A 22,867-nucleotide genomic window follows, 5' to 3' on the forward strand; every position below is an offset into this window, starting at 1 on the left:
AAAATTACAGAAGTAAGAGTTCACCATTAATGGTTATTATAAAGCTTCAGATTTTGAATTCATTATTTGAATTTTACGAATTTGTGATAAGTTTGAATATGTAGTTCCTACAAATAATTGAAAATGTTGTTTGAAGTTTATATATCAATTTCAAGAGGGTTCGGTTAGGTCGATAATTGATTTTAGGTGAAATATTATATTGAAATGAATTAAATATAGTATTAAAATTGTGTTAAAGTTGAATTATATAATACGGTTTTAATGCAAATTTAATTTATTTTGAAGTTTTTTGATTTATTTGTTATTATTGGATACTTAGCTTGTTTAATTTATCATTGATATAACTTATCAGTTTATAGGACATTGTCATGTCTTTCATTAGTTACATTTTTCATTTATTCTTAATTCTCTCTTCTAATTCAATTTTAATGTTATGTAATTACAATTTTAATGTAAATTTAATTCATTTCGTAGTTTTTTTATTTATTTGTTACTATTGGAGGCTTTTTTAATCCATTATTGATACAAGTTTAATTCATTGTATATCGTTGTCTTGTAAATCATTAGTTACATTTTCCATTCATTCTTAATTCTCTCTTCTTGTTCAAATTTAATACAATGTAATACAATTTTAATGCAAATTTAATTCATTTTGTAATTTTTATTTATTTATTTATTGTTATTATTGGATACTTGTTTAATTAATTATTGATACAAGTTTAATTCGCTCTATAAATCACTGTATGATATTTGATTTGTTACATTTTTTATTCATGCTTAATTCTCTCATTTGTCTCAGCTTTAATATTTGTGTAATACACTTTTAAATACAAGTTTAATTTTATTTTGTAATTAAGTGATTTATTTGTTCGATTGAGTTACTTGTTTAATTCATTTTTTATATAAGTTTTATTCAGTTTACATTCAGATCAAAGAATGCTCTTTTGTTTTCTACATTCTACATTCATATTAATTCTCTTTTAATAATTCAACTTAATATGTTTGTATACATTTTTAATTCAAGTTTAATTCATGCATCTTCATTTACTTCTCTTTAATAATTCATACTTTAATATATTTGTAAACATTTTTATTTAAATTTAGTTCATTTTGCAGTTTTCTATACCTCTTCATTTGTTACGATTATATGACTTGTCTAATTAACTATTGATACAAATTTAATACAGTATAGAATCATTGACTATTCTTCGAAAACAAAGAGAAACAGAGCAATAGTAAGAGAGGGAGAAAAGCAACAAAAAAAGAAAGGAAGAAAGAAAGGACAATAGAAAAAAAGAATAAACGAAAAAAAAGGAGAAAGAAAGAGCGAGACAATTAAGGAGAAAGAAAAGAAAGGAAGGGAGAAAGAGCGAGACAGAGAAAAGGAAAAATTAAAGATGTATAAATGGTAATAATTAAAAAGTATATTTAACATAAATAATTATTTTTTAACAGGAATTCACTGATATAATTTATCGTAGGAAAAATGTAGATTTTGTTATCACCATTCTTTTCTGTTTTAAAAACAATTTGTGAGACCCATAAATCCACTTGTCAAATAATAAACTAAACTCATACAAGTAATCTTGGTTATGCAACTCACTAAATAAAATTTCTCATTGTCTCGAGCCTTATCATTGCTTTTTGTCATTCTCTTAATTTTGAAAAATATTAAATAAGATAATTTGATAAAATTAATTAATTTTACAAGTTGAATATTAGAAAGGGTAAAATAGTCAAATTACAGTAAATAAGTTAAGAATGGTTGCAAAAAAAATCAAAATAAAAAAGATAAATGTGCTTAGTATAAATCATAAAGGAAGTCAGTGTTAACAATTTAACCCAAGAGAATGGTCTCTAAAACTATCCCATATAAGGGACAAAGCCAAGCACAATATATTAGGGTAACAAAAAAACTCTCCTACAAAAACTGTGAATGCTTCCAAATAATCTAATTTGACATAGCTTCCTATTTGTGCAAGTACCATCTCAAATAAAATCTAAAAGGCCTCTTTTATTGATAGGTTAGTGTATCTCAAGTCCTCTTGGAGACTCAGTAACTGAGTAAAATCATCATCCAGTAATCTAGGATGTGTCACTGTGATCTGCTCCATTACTGACTTACTCCCAGTTTATCACACAAACATTGATATGCTGCACTGCAGGCCTTGAACTTCTCTTCAGCAACAACCTGGCAATTAATCAAACCTTGTTATCTGATGTAAGCTGGATTACAGAGAAACAAACAAAGATAAGCTTGGATACTATAAATAATCTGAATTTCATGAGAAAAGTGAGGCAATAATAAGCTCTGAGCAGAAGTTAACAGGTATGGAATACTGACTTGGAATAGAATGTTTGATTCCTTTTCTTTTCTCTCATCTGTTTAGTATATGTGTGAATTGACATCTAATGCATGGACTTGATAGTATATGCAAGTGTCAGTATAATCCAAGGGAAAATATATTAACCAGCACTAGGAGCTCAGCTAATCAGTCAGATGAAAACAGCTAATCCTAAGACCTAATGAATGAAGCATGATAACAGACCAAGACACACAAGACAGATTCTTCCAAGCCAGTTCCTCAATGCTAAAGGAACATATAGATCATAGGTGTGAACTCATGGAGCTAAGCATAGGATTGAACATATTTTGTGTATGAAAAAGGAAAAACACGTGCTGTATGCGCCTTAAGAAAAGCCGAGTGGAGTATAATGGATGCAGGTGGAAAAGGGAAAAGTGAAAACTGTAACAGTAATGAAATAGATATACCTTAGATGAGCCTTGGTGGCGATCAGGATGCCATTTCAGTGCACACACACGATATCTGCAAATGTAAAGCATGTGCAATCAGTGATATAGACATTACTTCTGTCAATAAGAATATAAAAGCACATCACAAAGTAATTTTTTCTAGCTGGCAATTCATTAAACACCCACGCATTCTTAATATCTTCCAGATTCAAAGGGCCAAATGCATTCAATCCAAGAGTCAGACGCTCTGAACTCAAATCTGACTCTGAATTCTCAGAGTCTGTTGACTCATCATAGTCGGAGTACTGATGCCGCCAATTCCACTGACGGCTGTTAGAGCAGTTTGATGAGTTCCTCCATTGTGGTTCTTCATTGATAAATGACCAGTGGTAGTATCTGTTCCCACCAAATGTAGAACTGAAAAAGGTCTCTATCTCGATATCCTCCTCCTCCAAGAATTGGAACACTCCTGAAAATGAGTTGATGAAAATCAGCTATTGCTCAATACTCAAAAGGCACAGGCTAATGGCTAAATGGCCTGGTTTGTCAAACGACATACGCAAAGAAAGAAAATTATGCTCGTTACATGACACTTTGGAGCTAAAATTGGTTGTATTTTATAAGATAAAACTCCAACAAAGGTGAAGTTCTCTAGAAACTATATACTGCATTACATTACAAAAGGTGCACTTACTGTGTTGATGTTGTCCCTTGTTCTTTGATCTTCCCCCTTTGTGTCCACTGGCCCTGAAATCTCGTCTAAACCATGAACTGTCCCGGCTTGAAGATGGGTCATATTCATCACAGTCATGCTGCCAGCTCTGAAATGCTGAAAAACAATGTTATAATGGAATAGTTTCTTTAAAAATAAGAATTATATAGGATTGGACTACTCTGTAGGCTACAAAGTCCAGAATTGAAATTAGGGAAAGGGGTTAAAAATATGGCCTCTACTTCTGTCTATCAGCTAAATTTGTCCCTAGTTATACTATAGGCCAAATATGCCCGTTGTTACCAAAACATACAAAAATGCCCCTATTTGGATGGAGTCCCCAAAATCAAACAAAAATACCCCTATTTTGGATGGAATCCCCAAAATCAAACAAAAATACCCAATTTCCCCCAAATAATCCACTCCTCTTTTTTAATCCGACTCGACCACTACACTAAATAACCTATATCAAATTATACCCCAATTATATTAATCTCTAAAAATTTTCTTCCGATAAAACTGAAAAGGGAGTGAAGATGTAATAACACACAGGAGCCCATAAGCTAGTGATGGACCTCAAAGAAGCTGAAGAATCACATCTCAAACACCATTGTTCTTTTTTTTGGAAAACAACTGAGGGTAAGGTTATAGTGGATTTCGTTGATTATGAGTTCCACATACAGGAATGTAATGAAGACTGGCTGCACTGCATAATTCAGGCTAAAAGCACATCAATATAGGAAGTTCAGGCAATGAAATTTCGGTATCCCACAATACCCAAGGTGGAATTAGTAATCTTTGTTCTTGTGGATTGCCAAGACCTCCATCACAAACCCCTAATGTAGCACAGAAGGATTTTTATCAATGAGAGGGAGGATAGATTTCCAGGAGAAGAAAGACTTGAGCAGTAAGAAGTATCAAAATTGAACTTCCGTATTAAGGGATGCAACATTTATATCTTCCAGCTTTTTGCTACATCCCGAATGCTCTACATAGAAGCAAAAAGTGTGACTATAAACAATTAAGGTTTCGACCATAAACTGATTTAGACTGCAGCATTATATATACAATTTATTTTAGTTCTTTCAGAGGGGAATGAATGTGAGGAACACCGGGTATATTTTCTTGATTCGATATGGGTTATCTAGTTTAGTGGGTTGGGTCGGGTTAAAGAGGGTAGTGGGTTAATTAGGGGAATTCGGGTATGTTTGTTTGATTTGGGGATTCCATCCAAAATAGGGGCATTTTTGCATACTTTGGTATTGGCAGGGACATATTTGGCCCAATAGTATAACTAGGGACACTTTTTTGAAAAAAGGGTAACTTTATATTCACACCAAAAAATTCATCATCCAAAATATGATGAATTGGAAACTTCCATCCCACATCAGATGGGTATTCTTTACAAGTTCCCTAAAAAATCTACTAAATCTACTGTCTCCCCTATCAGAAGAAAGTGTAACTAGGGACAAACTTAGCTAATAGATGAAAGTAGAGTGGCATTTTGACCCTTTTGCCTTTAAATTAAGAAATTGTGTCAACATAATTCTTTAGTAAAACATCCCTTACAAAGTCATAGTCTAGTGATTTCAGGCTTCGAAAACTGAATGCAATGTAAGCAGCTACTTGATAAGGCCAAAAAATTTCCAAGCTTTTAAACTCAAAACTCTCTTTCTAGGAAAGGGAATATGTTGTTAGTAATGGAATGAAGGTGTAGCCCAAAGAACCCTGAAACAATTATTCCCAGACTTATAAGCTTTCAACAAAATGCAACTGTGGCTGACATGTGGACATGACAGGGGTGGAACTTACGTCTTAGGAGGAATCTAAATGATTGGGAGATGGGGAACATAGTGGCCTTCCATGATACAATGGCACAATTTAGTAATCTGACTAGGAAAAAGACAAGGTTGTGTGGAAGATCGGCAGCAAAGGGGGTTTTCAGTGTCAAGTCAGCTTACAAAGATCTCAATCATTCAAATTCAAATGACAGGATGGAGCTCTGGCCATGGCAGATGATATGGAAACCTAAATCCCATTCAAGGTAAACTGTTTCACATGGTTACTAGCAAAGGAAGCAGTGCTGACACAAGAAAATATAAAGAAGAGGAAGTTCCAACTATGCTCAAGATGCTATTTGTGTGAGGAACAGGCAGAGACAGTCAACCATCTCTTTTTCCATTGCAAATGGACAGACATTATGGAGAATATTCAGCAGCCTTAGGAAGATCACTTGGGTGAAACCAAGAAACATAGCACAACTCCTAAATTGTTGGATCAATATAGGCAATACTACAATTAAGGAGGAGAGATAAGGATTGTCCCAGCTTGTATATGGTGGACAGTGTGGAAAGAAAAGAATCAAAGATGTTTTGAGGGCAAGAAGAACAATTTGCAGAATTTCAAGATGAATTGTATAGCTCTTTATTATTTTTGGTGTAAACATAAAGTTTTAGTACAGGGAGAAGAACTTTATGATGTTATAGACTATATGTGACAAAAAGCACAGATGGAGTCAGTCTAGTTTGTAATACTTTTAGAGGGGGGCTACTTTGATGTAGTATATCTGTGGATAAATAGGAAAAAAAGTTATCATTCTCAAAAACAAAAAAATGTTGTTAGTAACACGAGAAGAAAGTGTAACTGGAAAAGAGGAACCTCCATTGCAAAAGTACTAAAATTTATTCAATGTCAATAATAATGAATGGAAATAAGTCAACAATAACATTTTTCAATTCCCATATCAAGCAAATCGCAGAATTGACCCTCAAAAGTCGTCTTGCACTTCACATGTTAGCAATAATGTTTAGCAATAACGACGAATGGAAATAAGGCAACAATAACATTTTTCAATTCCATATCAAGCAAATCACAGAATGGACCCTCGTTAGTCGTCTTGCACTTTACATGTTCAAATAAAAGACCTCGGCTTTGTTCATTAATGATATACCCATTACCCATGGTGCAGCACAACAGTCTTCACAACTACTAAACAAGCCTCAATGCCTCTACCAAACATCTAGTCATGCAAAATAAGTCAAGAGGATGAGATGATAATGTTTTCTGTTTTGAAACATTGGTCCTCAGCAGGCAGGAACAAAAAGAGAGAAGCATTTCATACAGATCATTTGAAAAGTAACCCAAGGGTTAACATGATCTGGCCTATGCTAAGAGCCAAATTCCCATAAGTCCAGCCCAATCCATTGTCAAACTTATAACAGCTTCATTGTGGAGGACCATATGAAACTGTCGAACTCCGTATCTCTTCTACATCTGGCTTAAGCTTTCCTTTTTCCCCTCCAAATACACCTTCCATAGACACTCACAAAGCACACGCAAGAAAATATTTTAGCATATAGAAAGTTCCACTGACCATTCTATAAATTAGAAAAATTAGAAAGAAAAAAATAACATTTTTTTTTGAGACAGAAAAAAAATGTTATTTATATCAATAGAAGCATTTTAAAGGACCGCGAATTCAGCAATAAATAATCTATTTTGGCTCATGAATGACCTGGAAAAACTGTTCAGCAAATCCATTCACACTCTCAAACAGTGCCTGCCTTGAGTTAAGCTTCCTATATCTTCTGGAGAAGAATGATTTCTGCAACAATAGATGGCAATCAATATAAAAATTTACCTAAAACATCATAAAATGAAGCATATACCTGTAACTAAAATAGAATGCTGGCCGAGTAGGATTTTATATGCTTATCAGAAGCACTACTTGTACTTGTCTTAGAAGACAAAAAAATTGAAAAAGAAATTGTAAAAAACTTGTTTTAGAAGACAAATTATTGAGTATTGGGATGAAAATGATCCAGATGAAACGGAATGGATATCGAAAATTCGTGCAACACAGCAAACTAGTTTGGGACCCAGGACTATTTTTATTGTATCAGAACCAATAACTTTTGCTAACACTCTTATATAGCAATATATAAATTTAACCACACTGCAATTATGGGAAGATTCAGTCTGACCTCATAAAATCTATAGATTAAAACTAGGGGTGTTCACGGTTCGGTTAAAAACCGTAAGCCGATCCAAAACGAAAATCAAACCAAAATGATTAAATAAACTCATTCTTATTTAGTTTTGGCTTTGTTTAAATTTATGTTTCAACAAATCGATGATATTTAGTTTGGTTTTTATTAAAAAACAAAGCAAAGAAAAAATCAGACCAACCAATAAATTATATACACAATTTTTATAATTATATATGTACTCCCTTCATTTTAATTTGTTTGCCTTACTTTCCTTTTTAGTCCGTTTCATAAAGGATGTCCCTTTCATTTTATGACACCTCTTTAATTTCAATTTTTTTTAAAAGAAGGTTGCTATTTTCTATTCCAAAAAATCAGAACCTGCCATAACACGAGTAGAAGGAAGATCTTCAGCCCTAAAGCAAAATTTACAAGGAATCTAAAACATCTGTAACTGATTCTAAATATTCTATGCACTCCTATTTACACCCACAAAAAAATACAAAACTATGCAGTTCATCTTGATAGTGATCCTGCCATCCCAAACTATTATGTGCGTCAGTAGTTCCTTTGAACTACCACAAGACATAAAACTCCACCAACATGTGGATCTCCTAAAACTCAAATTCCACCCTTGGTTTGACCATATCTCTGCCACAGTCGCCCTCTGCTGCTGGCTTAGAGTGAAAATATTCAGGAACAAAGCTTTTAAAGATCCTTATTGTAGCCATATATCTTCCCAAAAGAGGTTTTCCGACTATTACCCAATTTAATACTACAATTTCCTCTGAACTTTGGCCAAAAGGTTTCTGATGGCTCTCCAAAGGCTTGATCCATAAGTGCTAGTGACCATTTTAGTTATCCAGTGATCCTCCATTTCACAATTGGCCAGTAATACTTCTTCCCACAGTGCTTGCTTAGTGGTGGCAAATCTCCACAGCCACTTCATCACAAGACATTGGTTCTAGATTTTTAAATTCCTTACCCCCATACCCTGCATGTCTACTCTTAATAAGAGTATTTCTCTTGGCAAGTGGAATTTCCTGGATTCACTATTTCCTTCCCACATTAAATTTCTTCTCAAAGCATCTACTCTATCAACGACACCATCAAGAATAGGGAAAAGAGACATCATATAGGTAGACATAAGAGTCCAAAACACTATTGATGAGTGTTAATTTTCTACCTAAAGAAAGATAATGGCTCTTCCGATTCACCAACCTTTTTTCACATTTTTCAATCACCCCATTCGAGATGCCTGTGGATTTGCATTTGGCTCCCAAAGGCATCCCCTTAATTTCAATTTTCCACGTGACATGTTTAAGAAATGAAAGATTGAAATTCTGGTACATTCTAAATATCTTTAGTTTGAGACTACAAAATTTAAAAATCTTGTTACAAGCAAATTGAAACAAAGGGAGTACAGTATATTGATTTTTATAAATAACTTTAAATACTTTGCATAATTTTCAAGAAAAAATTATTTATATCTAATAGGCTAATGAACTTTACACCTTAAGCTGATTCCTTAACAAAGTCGTGAATCCAAACTCATTTATTAAAAGAAACAACAATGAGATTTGCCTCTATATCTCTAATATTTCTTATCAACTTTATTCACTTGATTAAAGCTAATAGATCTAAAGATATTTTCTCCATAATCCAAGAAAATTATCGCTACCACAATAAAACGTTAATAACAGATTATAGGTGGAAAGGGATGAAAAATTCTTTATTAATTGTAGGAGAAAAATGAAAGAGTGAAATATCATTGTGTTTCTTAGACCCCCTAACCAAACAAATGAATATGAATTATACTTGGTTTATGGTTTTAATAATTAAAAAACCGACTAAAATGCTTTGATTTTTGGTTTTAACCAAAAACTAACTCAAATCCAACCATGAACATCCCTAACAAAAAATAAGCAAACATCATTCAAAACCAAAAAAATCTTTCTGGCTTCTACACACCCAGAAAAACTGCATCATAAATGCTGAAAATCCGCGATTCCCACAGAATGAGCCCATGCAACAGTTTTATCACAAGATGAGCATAAATTTTTTGACAGTGAGTAACATGAACAGATCTGTGTCTTACATTCAGAAACACACTATCGTTTTCAATCTATGAGTTCCAATCAACTAAAAGCCTATATTCCCATTAAGACAACAGCCTACAGATTTATTTGACTTTGGTAAACCCCACCCTGAAACTAATTTATTAGACTTGGGTAAACCCCACCCTGAACACTATGTTTCCTAAAGCCAAGAGTCAACAGAAGCAGCAGGGAAGAGTATTATTGCCATCCTCTTTAGTCTAGTACAAAAGAAAGTTTTATGTCATGTAGCTAATTTTTAGGCTTGGTGTACTAGGATGATTGCGAAAGCTACTTAGTAGCAAAACATCATGTAGACAGAACACTGCTAAGAAGACCTTTACTTGCATTTTGACATTGGGACAAAATGATTTGTCGCTTCGCCTTTCTTCTCACTTATAGTGAGCGCTTCAGTGCTTTTGACAACACTAATCCAACGTAAGGTAGGAGTTGCCTCCGTGGCAACAAGATGAGGGAAGCGAGACTGAGATAGTTTGGACATGTGAAATGATGCATAGATGCCCCAACAGAAGGTGTGAAAGGTTGAGTTTGGTGGGTATGAAGAGAGGTAGAGGTAGTTGAAGAAATTTTGGGGAGATATGATTAGACAAGGCAAAACAAACTTGCAGCTCATCGAGGCATGACCCTGAATAGAAAGATTTGGAGGTCGTGTATTGAGGTAGTGTTAGAATAGGAATAGGTATACACAATCCTACTTATAATAGAAATATGAATTGTATTGTAGTGTTTACAAAATAAGGTCTTTGTGTAATAATGTAGATAAACATAATATAATTCCGTAATATTCTTCTCCAAAATTCCTCACAGGCAGAAAGCTAGAAAGCTAGTAGGTAGTCAAGCATTGTCTAGACTCCTTATCAGTATTGTTATTATTACTCTCCTATTTACTTATTCTTTGATTTTAGTATTACTTGTTTCCTTTGTGCCAGTTATCTTATTATTTGTTGTTGTTATTGTTCTCTTCTCCATTGTTTTTCAATATGACTTCTTTAGTATTGTATTTGCTCAACTCTTGGTTTTTGATATGCGTTAGTTGAGTTGAAGCTATATGGGAAACAACCTCTCTATACTCGCAAGGTAGGCGTAAGGTTGTGTACACACTACCCTCCCCAAACCGCACTTGCAAGATTACACGGAGTATGTTGTTGTTGTGCAATGAGAAGAAAAGACAAATCAAGTATTTATTGTAAATTACTAGTAGTTCAACCGTTCCTAGGTTAAACATGAATGAGCTACGGCTCCAAAATTCAGATACATAAAATGCTCAAGTAACCAGCCATGCCAACCGCGGAATGTTAAAATACTCAAGAATTTGTGTGATGCATGACAAGTTAAGACGGAAAGTAAGCATTCTGGATTTATTTTTTCTGTTTAATATTTCATTTACAGGAAACTTCTAAGTTTTTACCAATTTGTTTAAAAATGCACAAGCTTTTGCTAGTTTATCATGTTAAACTCTGGGGATTCCATGTCAAGAATAAATAAAACTTAAAACAACAAGGTAAGGTTATTAACCTAACCTAACCAAACCAAAGGGAGATAGCTATTTTGCAAGATTAAATTTAATTCCACTAGTCATAATCTGAAGGAAAACGTAAATTTTAGAGCAAATAAAAATTCTAATTGAAGTAACATAGCGTATTTACCCTTGATGAGCCTTTATTGGCACTCTTTCCCTGCACAACAAGAAAAAGGAGCAAACTTGATGAAAATATAGAATTGAAATGAAAATTGGCTTGTGTTGCACGTAGAAGAGAGAGAGAGACTTACAGAATCCCAATGTGTGCGTCTTCTGCGTTCCAAGATTGGGGAAGAATGAAAAAGAGAGGCCCTTATGTGAATAGGGTTAACCTGAGAGCTGATTAACGCCGCCCTATTCATTGCCGGAGATTCATGTAAAACAACAAACAAACAAACAAATTCAATTTCATATGAAAATGTTGTGCTCTTTCCTTTGGTTTAACGTATGGGTTCACCTCCTACTTTTAGGGCTTGTCACACCACATTGCAGTCACACATATTTATCGTAAAAATTAAACCTATCATAAATCGAATTGAAAAAATTAAACCTATTATAAATAGAATTGAAAAAAAAGTGTTATTTTATTCCTTTTTTAATATTTATTTAAAATATTAATATTTTAATTGTTATTTATCTGATTTATATATTTTTTATTTGTTTAATTTGAAAGAATACAATATTTATTAATTGTTTTAATTGGATTATCGCTTTAGTTTTGTTTTTAATAGTATTAAATTAGTTGGTAAACGATAATCCATCAAGATGGAAGTATACTATTTCTACTTTATACATAAATATTAAATATTAATGTCAATATTTTACTAATTATTATTTTTATCTTTTAGCCTTCAATTCACATTTCATATTATACAACACGTCAAAATCTAAAGTAATAATTATATTTCTCTTAATTTCTCTTTGTGTTACACTTGTATAGTTCTTTTCAGGTAAGTTATCATTGTTTCTATTTTATGAATATTTAAAAAATAATATTATTTTCTTATCGCGTTAAATTATTAGAAAAGTCATCTATTTATTTTATAAACATTTTATTAGTTAAATCAAAGACTAAACGATCAAAAACCAAAAATCGATAAAAGAATATCTTGATTGTTTGGTTATTGATTTAGTGTATTTAAAAATTGAAAACCGATAATACATAAGATTGAACCAAACTGATCGATGCACGTCCCTGCAGTTTAATCATCCTAAATATATCATTTTTAAACTTCTTTTAATAAAATAATTCTACAATCAATTAAAGCTAATTGATTTAGCAATTATGTCATACTAGTGAATTTGCTCTTGTTCTGCTTTTAAAATAAAATTAAAATATGGCTAAATTATTATTCGAATTCTTATAATTATAAATTAAACTTTAATATTTGGTCAAATTTTTTATTATTCTTATAATATTATCAAATATATTTTCAAAAAGTCATCACCATTTAGGAAAAGAAAACATAGCTCAACAAATGTAATAATAAGCAAATAAAATCTATGCATTCTTAAGCAAAATTCAAAATTCTACTATATTAGAAGTGTGAGTAAAAGTTGAAGGTATCAACATGTCTGCTTGAGGTGTTTTTTTCATTGGTTGAAGGTATTTTTAGCATTTCAATTCGCTCCCCTAACTCATCATCTTCCACGTGATTGTCTAGTCATTGCTACGTGGCATCCACCAACTCTCATCAATTGAAGCAGGAGATGAACTATTTTTCTTCCACGACTCTTCATTCTCATTCTTATCCAAAATACAGTTTCAAGGTTATTATCTTCGTCATCTATCTGTTTGATCTTCAATTTCTTAATTTGATTTATTAGGTTTACCTTTTTCCCTCTATTTTCTTTGATGTTCAATTGTTACAGCCTTATAGGTGGCTTTCATGCACTTCTTTTGATCTTTGTTCATCCTTTGCCTTGGCAATAGAACTTCATGCTTCATCTTTGTTCTTCTCAAAGTACTCTTGCAATTTCCAGGTATTTCTCAATTGCTATTATCTACTCGTCTTCAATTTTCCCTTCCCTATTTGAGGGTTTTTTTTGTTCTTCATTCCAAAATTTAATTGTAAATTTTGGATAATCAATCTTTGCTTTTGATTGTTCATATATATATTGTCTCCGTAGCCTTTCATCTTCGAGCTTCTCCAAGTACAACCTTTTCATCTTCAATCTTCTCCTAAAACTGCTTCAATTTTGAGGTAATTCTTCGTTGTCTCTCTATAATCCTGTTACAATTTCTTTTTAAATTTTATTTTCTGAAGCTTTCATTTCCATATGTTATTTTTGTCGATTTTCATAACTTCAATTGTGGGTTGATAACTTCATGTACTTTTATTTATATATGAGAAGAATCCAAAACATATGTAAGCATTCAAAGAACCATTAAAAAGAAGAAACAAATCAATTGCAATCGAAATAAAATGAACCGCCGACACAAGGAGGAGTCCAAGTCGTGCATTTCATGTGCAAGTCCAAGTCTAAGTTCAAGTCGTACATATCCTACTGATTTATTCTAGGCATCACCAATAATTACTTATGTTGTAAAGGTGACAACATCTTCACATGATGATGTTGAGATGGTCCCCCTATATGAACTGGAAAATTTTCCAGAAAGATCTCTCTAAAACAACCTTTCTACCTGTATGTGGTAGTTATATTTTAAGCTCCACAGAACTCACTTATGGATTACATTGGCTATGTTATTGTACTTTGTTTACATGAAAAGGTGAGTTTCTCATATGAAAGAGAAAGACATGTAGACAATATTTTTTTAGAATGGTAAAAAGTCCAAATTGGTGTGACAAAAATCTAATCTTTAGGTTTATCCTGCTTCCGCATTCAACTTACTATTATTTTGATGTTGACATTCAGTTTTAGTTATTGAAGAACCAACCAACGACTATAACTTGTCTCAATTAATATGTACTGTCCTATATCTACAACATTGTTTCAGAAATGGAAATGAAAATTCTTTGAGGTGGTCAAAATGATGATTTGAGTTTGTGATTGAATTATCATCTAACCATTTCATCATTATTTATAAGGTAAGAAACCTTCTCCAATTTGTAATTTTATTTCGTTTTTCTATTGGTGTCATTGTAGGTCGTAGCCATTAAAGCAACTTCATTTAATGGTATAGGAAAGTATAATATGACTACTAATTATAAGCTTGATATGTGCTACAAATAACATCTTCTCATGGATACAAACACAACTACGTACACAATTTAGTCCTCGAAATTGATTTAGAGATAACAATAAATAAATAACTACTCCATATCTAAGAAATTGTACTAGAAGACAATGATAGACTTTTAGTACAAATAATTATGAATAATAACATATTGTTCATGAAGCTGAGTAATGAGATGATAATAAAAGTTCTTATTTTCATTTCTGCCCTCCCGTTATTAGGAACTGGTCATGTAAATGCAGAGTGAGGTGTATGGTGGTGGCTTCCTTTTTTTTTTTCTTCTCTTTTTTGGCAGTTGACAATTTGTAGTCCTTTAAGCACAGTGAAAGAACTTTAGTTGATTGTTCTCATGCTTGCAGGTTTCGTGGATATGCTCTATTTCTTATGTCCAATGGGCCAAGTCAGTTCTATAAGTGTGGACTCAAAAAGAGTGCATTTAGCAAATGAATGGTTACAACAACACCAATATGCAAAGCGATTTTGGTCCTTCAAGAATTAGGATATCATGGGGCTAAAATGCCTTTTGGATATAGTTGTTGGAGTAACCTTAGCACTTCTACATAGTAATGATTACTCTTTGCATTAGGTTGGATGGTTTGTTTTGCTGGCCAACTTGAGTTTATTGTGGTGCCAATTGACAGAGAAATTAAAACTCATAGAAAGCCTGAAGTTCATCCACAACTGCTAACAGTTCCAAATGCCCAGACAACAAAGAAGAAGTGGTATTTGTTATAGATCCGTACATTGATCACATACTTCTTATCTCACCTGCTGCATTCTCAATACATATTTGACTACAAAGGTTTATATTTTATTTATAGTTATCTATTTATGTTGCTGTGATTGGTGAAACATACAACGAGCTTCATACATGTAACACTTTAATATTTTGGTGTTGGCTTTCACATTTTATTATTAGGTTAGCGAACTAAATGCAACTTTATTCAAATCTTGTGGATAAAGAAAATAAAACTAGAGCCTTGTAAAGGACAATATTAGTTAATAGTGGCCTGCTTTCCCTTTTTAGTACATGGAAAAAATGTAGGTAGTCAGGCCAAAGTGAAAAAAGAATAGGTAGTCACGAGGGTATTCATATATAACATGATACTAATTTTTTAGTGTTCTGCAAATGTTAATAACACATAATTTTTTAGGTTACCAAAACACATCGTTGAGCTCGTGCTTGCACAGGCTTAAGCCATCTAGTATGTCTCATATTATTATTACTATTATATAAAATTCTAGTTTTGACATGTTAGTTTTTTGTTACGTTACTATTATTATAAAAAAGGCTGATTTCGACATATTTATTTTTTATCTTTAAACATCAAAGTCAGGGTCATTTCACTATCCCAAGCCAATATGGCTAAAATATATGTGTCTCCGCGTCTAGCTTATGAGTCCTAGTTTCACATCATGATATTTGACAATTTAATAGGCTAAAACTCTTTATTTCTATTAATATTGCTCCACCTGTTAACGACATTAATGTCACCGTTATATCTTCTCACTTCTCAATGAACAACATTAATTTCTTTATGAAATTTCTTAATGATTTCTATTTTAGTTTTATATCTCTTCTCATTACTTCATCAACATCAATTACCAAATTTCACAATTTTGATGGAAATTTCAGCTAATTACCATATTATTTCTCTGTTTTGGATTTGAATCTAATTATTAATGTTTGTATTTCTCTCTGTTTTCTCTATTCGATAATTATTCTCAATTTTTTTGCAGGGAGAAATTGTATATCATTAATTTTCTAAGAAGAATGATACTTTTAATTTATCTTACAAAAGAAAAAGTAAGCATTTCTCATGAGTGTAACAATCTCATCTTATTTGTTCTTTTTTCATGGGTTTTTGAGATTAGGGAGTAATCTGAACTGTATATATGGGAGTCAAACGGGTTAAGGGTTCAATATCCCATCCAAGCGTTGAGTTTATCAAAAAGTATTTCTTTTTTGTTATTGGAGTTTTTGTTGCATTTCACACAAAACGATTTGAGGAGGTAATTTGGATTTGCAGGGCTCCAAATATTTTTTAAAATGGACTTGTTAATTCCTTTGAAGTTGTGGAAATGTTATGTTGTTAAGGAAGCAATATGAATTGTATATCATGGAAGGTTCAAGTATTAACTATATTATAGGGATAATGCACAAGTACCGCCTCAACCTATGCCTGAAATCTCAGAGACACACTTATACTATATTAAGGTCCTATTACCCCCCTGAACTTATTTTATTAATAATTTTCTACCCCTTTTCGTCCTACGTGGCACTATCTTGTGGGCCCAACGCTGGTTGACTTTTTTTTCAAGATAGTGCCACGTAGGCCGAAAAGGGGTAGAAAATTACTTATAAAATAAGTTCAGGGGGGTAATAGGACCTTAGTATAATATAAGTGTGTCTCTGAGATTTCGGGCATATGTTGAGGGGGTACTTGTATATTTTCCCTATATTATATGAAAGTGAACTTTACAAAGCAAATATGGTGTTGTCTCCCAAAATAGATAAGGAACAATTTAATTACATTTCTTTTTTTATATATAAATTAGGATTAATATTGGAAGCCGTTCTTGAGTATTAAGTCAAATTGGGCTAAATTATAGGAATAGAATTATTAACTTCATACACAATTGTTGAGGATTCACCCTTTTCATGTCATAGTAGTTGATTTGGATTGTGAACTATATAAGAGAAACATGATTCAGCAAATAATAACGCCAAATACTTACCAATATTCAAAATAACACACTCAAACCCCATGTTACTTTTACTTGTATGATGTTAGGTTAGTTGTACTATTTACTATCTTCCTATGAACTATTTTACCTATACTCTTTGTGAACTCTTCATACTTGAACACAAAACTATAATTTTCTCATCTTATTTAGATTTCTCTAATACTAAATTGAAGAATGAAAGATGAATTGAGAGTTTTTCTAATCGATAACCATTACTTGTGACTTACTAGGAATAAAAATTCGATCACATAATTGTTCGTTTGGATTGGTGTTTTGGAGCTTGTGAAACTTGAATGGTTGACTTTGATCATATATTCAAAAAGAAGGTTTCATAATGTAATTATGACTGTTTCTTTAGCTCTGGAACATTAAGTTCAATATAGAAGGACCTTGTGTGGGGATCGGCTTCTCGTGGAATTTGGCTTAATATGGAGCTTGGATGTCACATCAACTTTTCATTGAAACGACTTATGTTAGAAGTTTTGAATTCTTCGTTCAGTCTAGAATGACAAATTTGATAGGTGTAGCATATCTTGATTTCGTACATAGGGTTTTGAACAAGTTCCAAGCACTCCGTTTGAAATTTTCAAACTTGGGTGTTTTAAGTGATACACCAATATCTAGTGCATGTGGCATCCTCCATCACTATGGAGATAAATCCTGTGTTATCGAGAAAGACACCGCACTTGACCGTCACAGTCATGTGGGCCTTGGCTGCGATTAAGATTGGTAAATCTGGGGTTAACCACTTTTGGTCACCGTGATCATGGGGTTTGACCTCTGTAATTGCGTAGGGCCTTTTATCTAGGGGCCACAATTGCTACTTGGGGATTTTTTGTTGCGATGAGTAATTGTCTGGTCTATTAATTAAGACCAAAACGCGATCCAACTCTTATTTCAAAAGTTCCAAGTTGAGTTTCTTGAGCTATACATCTTTGAATTGACTGATTCTTGTTGCATTTGGTCTAGATAGTGCATGTATACGTATGAAAGTGGTTGGGGAAGTGTGGAGAGCGTCATGTTGAGGTTATTATCATCCCAAAGGTACTCCCTTAGCCTCTTAATTGGTGTTGTAAATTTTTTCATGTTGCTAAAACTTGCCATCCGAGCCTTAAACTATGTCCCAGTTTGGGACACAAGCTTGGTAAGTTGTTTAGGAGATTTTGACAGATTTAATTTTGATATTCCCAATGTGGGGCTTACAGTTCTTTTGTGACTTGATTCTATATTTGTCTCCAATTATTGTGTGTTTGGTATTAAAAAATTTTGACGTTGTGATTCTATTTTTATAGTATAGTAGTGATCGGAGTTCTTTTGGATACGTAAAGCTCCAGAATCATGATTTGAGAGCTCATGTGAATCTGCTTATGACGTCGATTATGAGTTATGACTTTAGTTGAACTTTGAAGTTATGTTAATTAAGTCGCGCTGGAATGAGTTTTTAGGTTGCTTTATGTTTGGTTATTAGATTTATGGTTTAGGAGCCTTTTGGGTAATAAAGAGCATGCATATCTAGTTGTCTTGATTTCTTCATGCTTCATATTATCTATCTATTGATTGATATTGTCTTTATGGGTAGTTGATTCTTGTTCATTGGTAAGAAATCATGCCATATTTGGTTGTTTGGGGTTTTAGGAAGCGATAATATGTTTACTTTGTATTTTGTAATCATACCCTACCTTGTGGTATTCTTATGTACTTGTTTGTGATTATTGGAAGCTTTTTAAAGGCCTTAGACTGGGTGTAGTCTAGTGATTACCTTAGATTCATATTTTGGAGCCGATAGGCCTTTGAATTACTTTGACATTGCTTTAGATGACTCAACTCTAATTTAGATTGATATATTTTGGTCTATTTTAGTGGGCGTGTACTCTTTTATAGTAGGCGACCAGGTTTTGAGATTGGATCTCATTTAGTTGGATATATATGTCGATTTCTATTCTTATCTTCTGTTGTTTATTTAAATTATATCCTATTTCTCATGTTTTTGGTTGTTTTTATCTAGTATTTGTGATGCATGTCATTCTGAAGCTTTAGTTGACTTATTTACTAGCTATATATAGTAGGTGCCATTAAAACTCAATTTTTCAGGTCGTGACATCGTCCCCCTTATAAACTATTCAATCCTATGCATTAAAAAGAGAGAAAATTATCTAAATAAATATGTTATATCATCAAAATTAGAATGAGTTAAATGAAAAAAGTGAGAATCCAAAAAGAGATGAAATCGCCAAAATATTATGCCATATCTACATATTTTAGATCACAATTATAATCTATATCGGTAGATAATATAGATAGTATATTTAAAAGGTAGAAATTTATATCATAAAATACCTATCAGTCTTATTCAAGCAACAAAATAATCAGTTGAAGACTATCTTCTATTGCCCTTGATACATGAAGCATTGTAATGACCTCCATGTGATTTATGTTTTTATGCCTCATGTTCTTCATTTAGAGATTTCCTGTAGCGACCCTAAGTCATCACATGAGAATCATCATGAAAAGTAGAGGGAAAGCATAATTCATGAGCATATTCAATATATAAGTCATCACATCATAATATAAACCCACTACGACTAACCTCAAAGTCTACTTGTGCCATCCATAAGTAGGATCCCATAATTCTACCCATACTAAGTAGAATTCCTTGATCAACAACATTTAATTATTCATCTTTTAATTAAATTGGGAATAAGACTTAACTAACATAGACCATGTGAGCTTAACATGGAATCTGGTGTCATGCCCCAACCGAGAAAAGTTTCCTACTTGCCTAAGGTAGAACTAAATGTATGAGCTTTTAAATGGATCCACTAGCTAAATACCTATGAGAGCACATAGTTATGAGATAAGGAGTTTGTTACTAGAAACCCGCTCTTTCTGGGGGGGGGGGGAGCTTCCATTTTATGAGATACTTTATAGAAGTCCGTCCTTTCTAGCGAGGGAACTTCCATATCATATTTAATATCCACTAGGTGATAAGCATTACTTCCCACAATTATGTAACACTTCGAAAGTCCAAGACCTAATCTAGATACTAACATGAGTGTCTAAGGGTAGTTTACAAAAGTCATTTAGGAAGTTTTAGAATCAAAGCATCAAGAAACAACCATGATGTCCGGAAACTAGTTCAAGAGGTTCTAGTGTGCCTTGGCCTATTTGACTAGGTTTTTAGGAGTCAGAATTCGATGGAATTTGGTTGTAAGCTGTCTAATACATATTAGAGTTGGTTTATAGTCGAAACGTCTGGGTACGACTCCCCAAGGACCAACCAAGGGTTCTTGACGAGGACCCTCGCATTGTGGCAAAAAGTTGTCTAAGACAGTAGCCATCGACGAGGGCCATCGATGGGGCGTGGTCCAATCGACTGGGCGTCGATGGCCACCGTCATTGGACACTTAGACATTTTTGATAAAGGAAATATTTGGCCAGTCTCTGAATCAAACGACGGTGTGCAAGATGGCCATGAACTGTGACCGTCGACTGACCTACGGCGCGTAGGTCGGGGTCTCGTAGGTAAGGGCCACTGTTTCACTGACTATGTGTAGTTGGGTCAATTAATTAAGTTAGTTCGTAAGGGGTTTAATTAATGATCAGGGGTTGGTTATTTAGGTTAGTTAATTAACTATATAACCTACCCTAAGTCTAAAACCTAACTTAACACCTCTCAATTCCAAAACCTAAATTGCTCCTCATTCTCTCTACTTTCTCTCTCCCAAAGAAACTCCATAGAAGAACAAGTCAAAGAGGGTTATAGGGAATCAAGAAGACTACTTTTCTCCATCAATCTTCAACAATTAGCAAGGTATAGTGACCTTTCACCTTTGGGATTCCTTTCCCCAAAGGGTTCTTCCAAAATTGATTTCAAAAAGATGAATTTCATGTGGATTTCTTTCTAATACGAATTTGATCTTCTAAATTGCATTGTTTATGGTTTATTTTAGTTATTATGATTAGACTATTATGTATTATAATTCAATTATGCTACTTCTTAATGTATTGACCTAGTTTGTGGAAGATGACCTTTTCCCCTTAACCCTAGGTTGTGATCTTGAATTGAATTGCTTAGTATATCTACATTTGACTTGGTTAATGGATGAATTACTATTGTATGATGTTGTACCCATTGATGGGTGAATTGGGGATGGTTGATGGTAAGACCATAATGATGGCTTTGGAAGAGAAAGAGGTTAGACTTTTGATCTTGGAAACCCTAACTCTATTGTGATGAGTTATACCTAATGTTGTTGATTCAATTGAAGTATATGTGTTGTGATTGGATTGAGTAGGATGGTATGATGTTGGTATTGAAATGTCTTGTCTTATGAATTGTGAGATTATGTTAAGGTTGTAATGATATAAGGATGATGTTGAATCACTTATGTGCATTACTAGGTTATGGTATAAGATGTTGATATCACTATAAAAGTTGTATTGTAAGGTTATTCTCATGCAATTCCTAATGAGATAATGATGATGATATACAAGGGGTTAGTCTCCTATGACTTAAACTAAGCTTTGATAATAATGGATGACATAAAGACATTTCAAAAAGGGACTCTAGCTTAGCACCGAGTGAACTAGTAGTGATGAGTGTCCCTTCCCACATAGGGTTCCACTATTATACTAATGATATTGGAGACTATAATGCATGGAACATAAAGAGGATCCCAACTATATCTCCTAGTTATTGAACTATGTTGCCTCCATAGGAATACTAGCTAGTGGATCCACCTAGATGCTATGTTCATGTTTGGTACTACTTTGGCCGGTAGACAACCTTCCATCGGTGTAAGGTTTCACAACATCGGATTCCACACTTAGCTCTTGTGGTCTATGTCGGTTAAGTCAAGTGTTCCCGAAAGGAAAAATGAAGTCATGAATTGAGCACTAACGAGGGGGACTTATGAGGTTTGACTTAGCCTAGGTAGGGGTATGGGACTCTACCTATGCCTTGCACTAGTTTGCCTAGAGGGAATCCTTAGGAGGTTGTTTTTGTGTTCTTATAGTGTATATGTTATATATATGTTGACTTTGCATGGTAAATGACTCTATATGATGTTAGTTTCACTTATGAGCATGTTGTTAGTCTATATTGCTAAGGTATGATGATGGTTACCTTTGATGCTATGTTAAGTGATGTTAGGCATAGCTTATGGTCCTTTGTTTTGTTTGCTTTCTCAAGTGAGGTTATGGGGTTTTTCTTGGCCATTGCACTTGTATACTTGATAAGGGCTTATAGGTAAGAGTCTAGTATATGTTGAAAGATTATGAAGTTCTTATATATGCCCTGTGGTTATAATATGATGTTGAAGTTATTTGGTTATACATATGTTGACTTGACTTAATATTGTTGGTCTTGTGTTGATTATGCTATTTTCTTGAGGATGGTGTGCTTATTGGTTGACATAGTTTCCTATTTATGCATAAAGGAGCTTTTACAGTGAGTTAGCATGCCTTTATAAAATTGTCCCTTTGTATGTGTGCATGTGTTTCTATACTTAGTACAAGTGATGTGCTAACCCCTATTTTCTCCCTTTTCCCCAACATTTTAGATTTCGGTCATTGAGGGTTCGTGACCAATTGGCAAGAAGGCTTGGATCATTCCTCCAAGTGTGGGCATGTCCTCAAGTTCCGAGGATGATGCCTTTTCTCACTCTAGCTATGTTGCATTGTTATAGTCTAATGACAATCGTTTCATTCCTATTGTTTTGTGAATACTGTCGGTTGTGTAAGGGATATGGCCATTATTGTTCTATTCCGTTTAGATGGTTTAATATGAGACATCCCTTTTAAGACTATATTGTGTATCTTATATATATGTG

General features: G+C 33.3%; 1 protein-coding gene and 1 long non-coding RNA gene across 3 annotated transcripts; one reads left to right on the top strand and one right to left on the bottom strand.

Annotated features, from left to right (window-relative positions):
• Positions 1-1,777: 1,777 nt before the first annotated feature.
• LOC107015067 lies at positions 1,778-11,588 on the bottom strand. Of its 2 annotated transcripts, none has more exons than XM_015215233.2 (7): positions 11,341-11,588; positions 11,217-11,246; positions 6,982-7,071; positions 3,450-3,576; positions 2,942-3,224; positions 2,774-2,828; positions 1,778-2,226 (listed from the first exon to the last, which is right to left on the bottom strand). In XM_015215233.2, exons 1-7 carry the CDS (start codon positions 11,449-11,451, stop codon positions 2,203-2,205), a joined length of 720 nt encoding a protein of 239 aa, XP_015070719.1. In that variant the 5' UTR covers positions 11,452-11,588; the 3' UTR covers positions 1,778-2,202. The 2 variants fall into 2 exon arrangements, with proteins under 2 accessions (XP_015070719.1, XP_015070718.1); XM_015215232.2 differs by having other exon boundaries at positions 1,778-2,191; positions 11,341-11,586.
• Positions 11,589-12,912: 1,324 nt separating this feature from the next.
• Positions 12,913-15,191, top strand: LOC114076324. Its single transcript, XR_003577134.1, has 3 exons — positions 12,913-13,072; positions 13,220-13,293; positions 14,648-15,191. It is a non-coding gene; the product is annotated as an uncharacterized LOC114076324 (long non-coding RNA).
• Positions 15,192-22,867: the final 7,676 nt, after the last annotated feature.

This window comes from Solanum pennellii, chromosome 3, assembly GCF_001406875.1.
Source record: "Solanum pennellii chromosome 3, SPENNV200".
Taxonomy (NCBI): domain Eukaryota; kingdom Viridiplantae; phylum Streptophyta; class Magnoliopsida; order Solanales; family Solanaceae; genus Solanum; species Solanum pennellii.

What these genes read in the sequence shown, in the direction of transcription:
- LOC107015067 (XM_015215232.2), bottom strand. Translation starts at nt 11,451, where the DNA reads ATGAATAGGGCGGCGTTAATCAGCTCTCAGGTTAACCCTATTCACATA. An exon ending in CCAATAAAGGCTCATCAAGG is followed by an intron (nt 7,072 to 11,216) that starts GTAAATACGCTA and finishes CTATTGTTGCAG; the next exon opens with AAATCATTCTTCTCCAGAAG. An exon ending in CTGGAAGATATTAAGAATGC is followed by an intron (nt 2,829 to 2,941) that starts GTGGGTGTTTAA and finishes TTACATTTGCAG; the next exon opens with ATATCGTGTGTGTGCACTGA.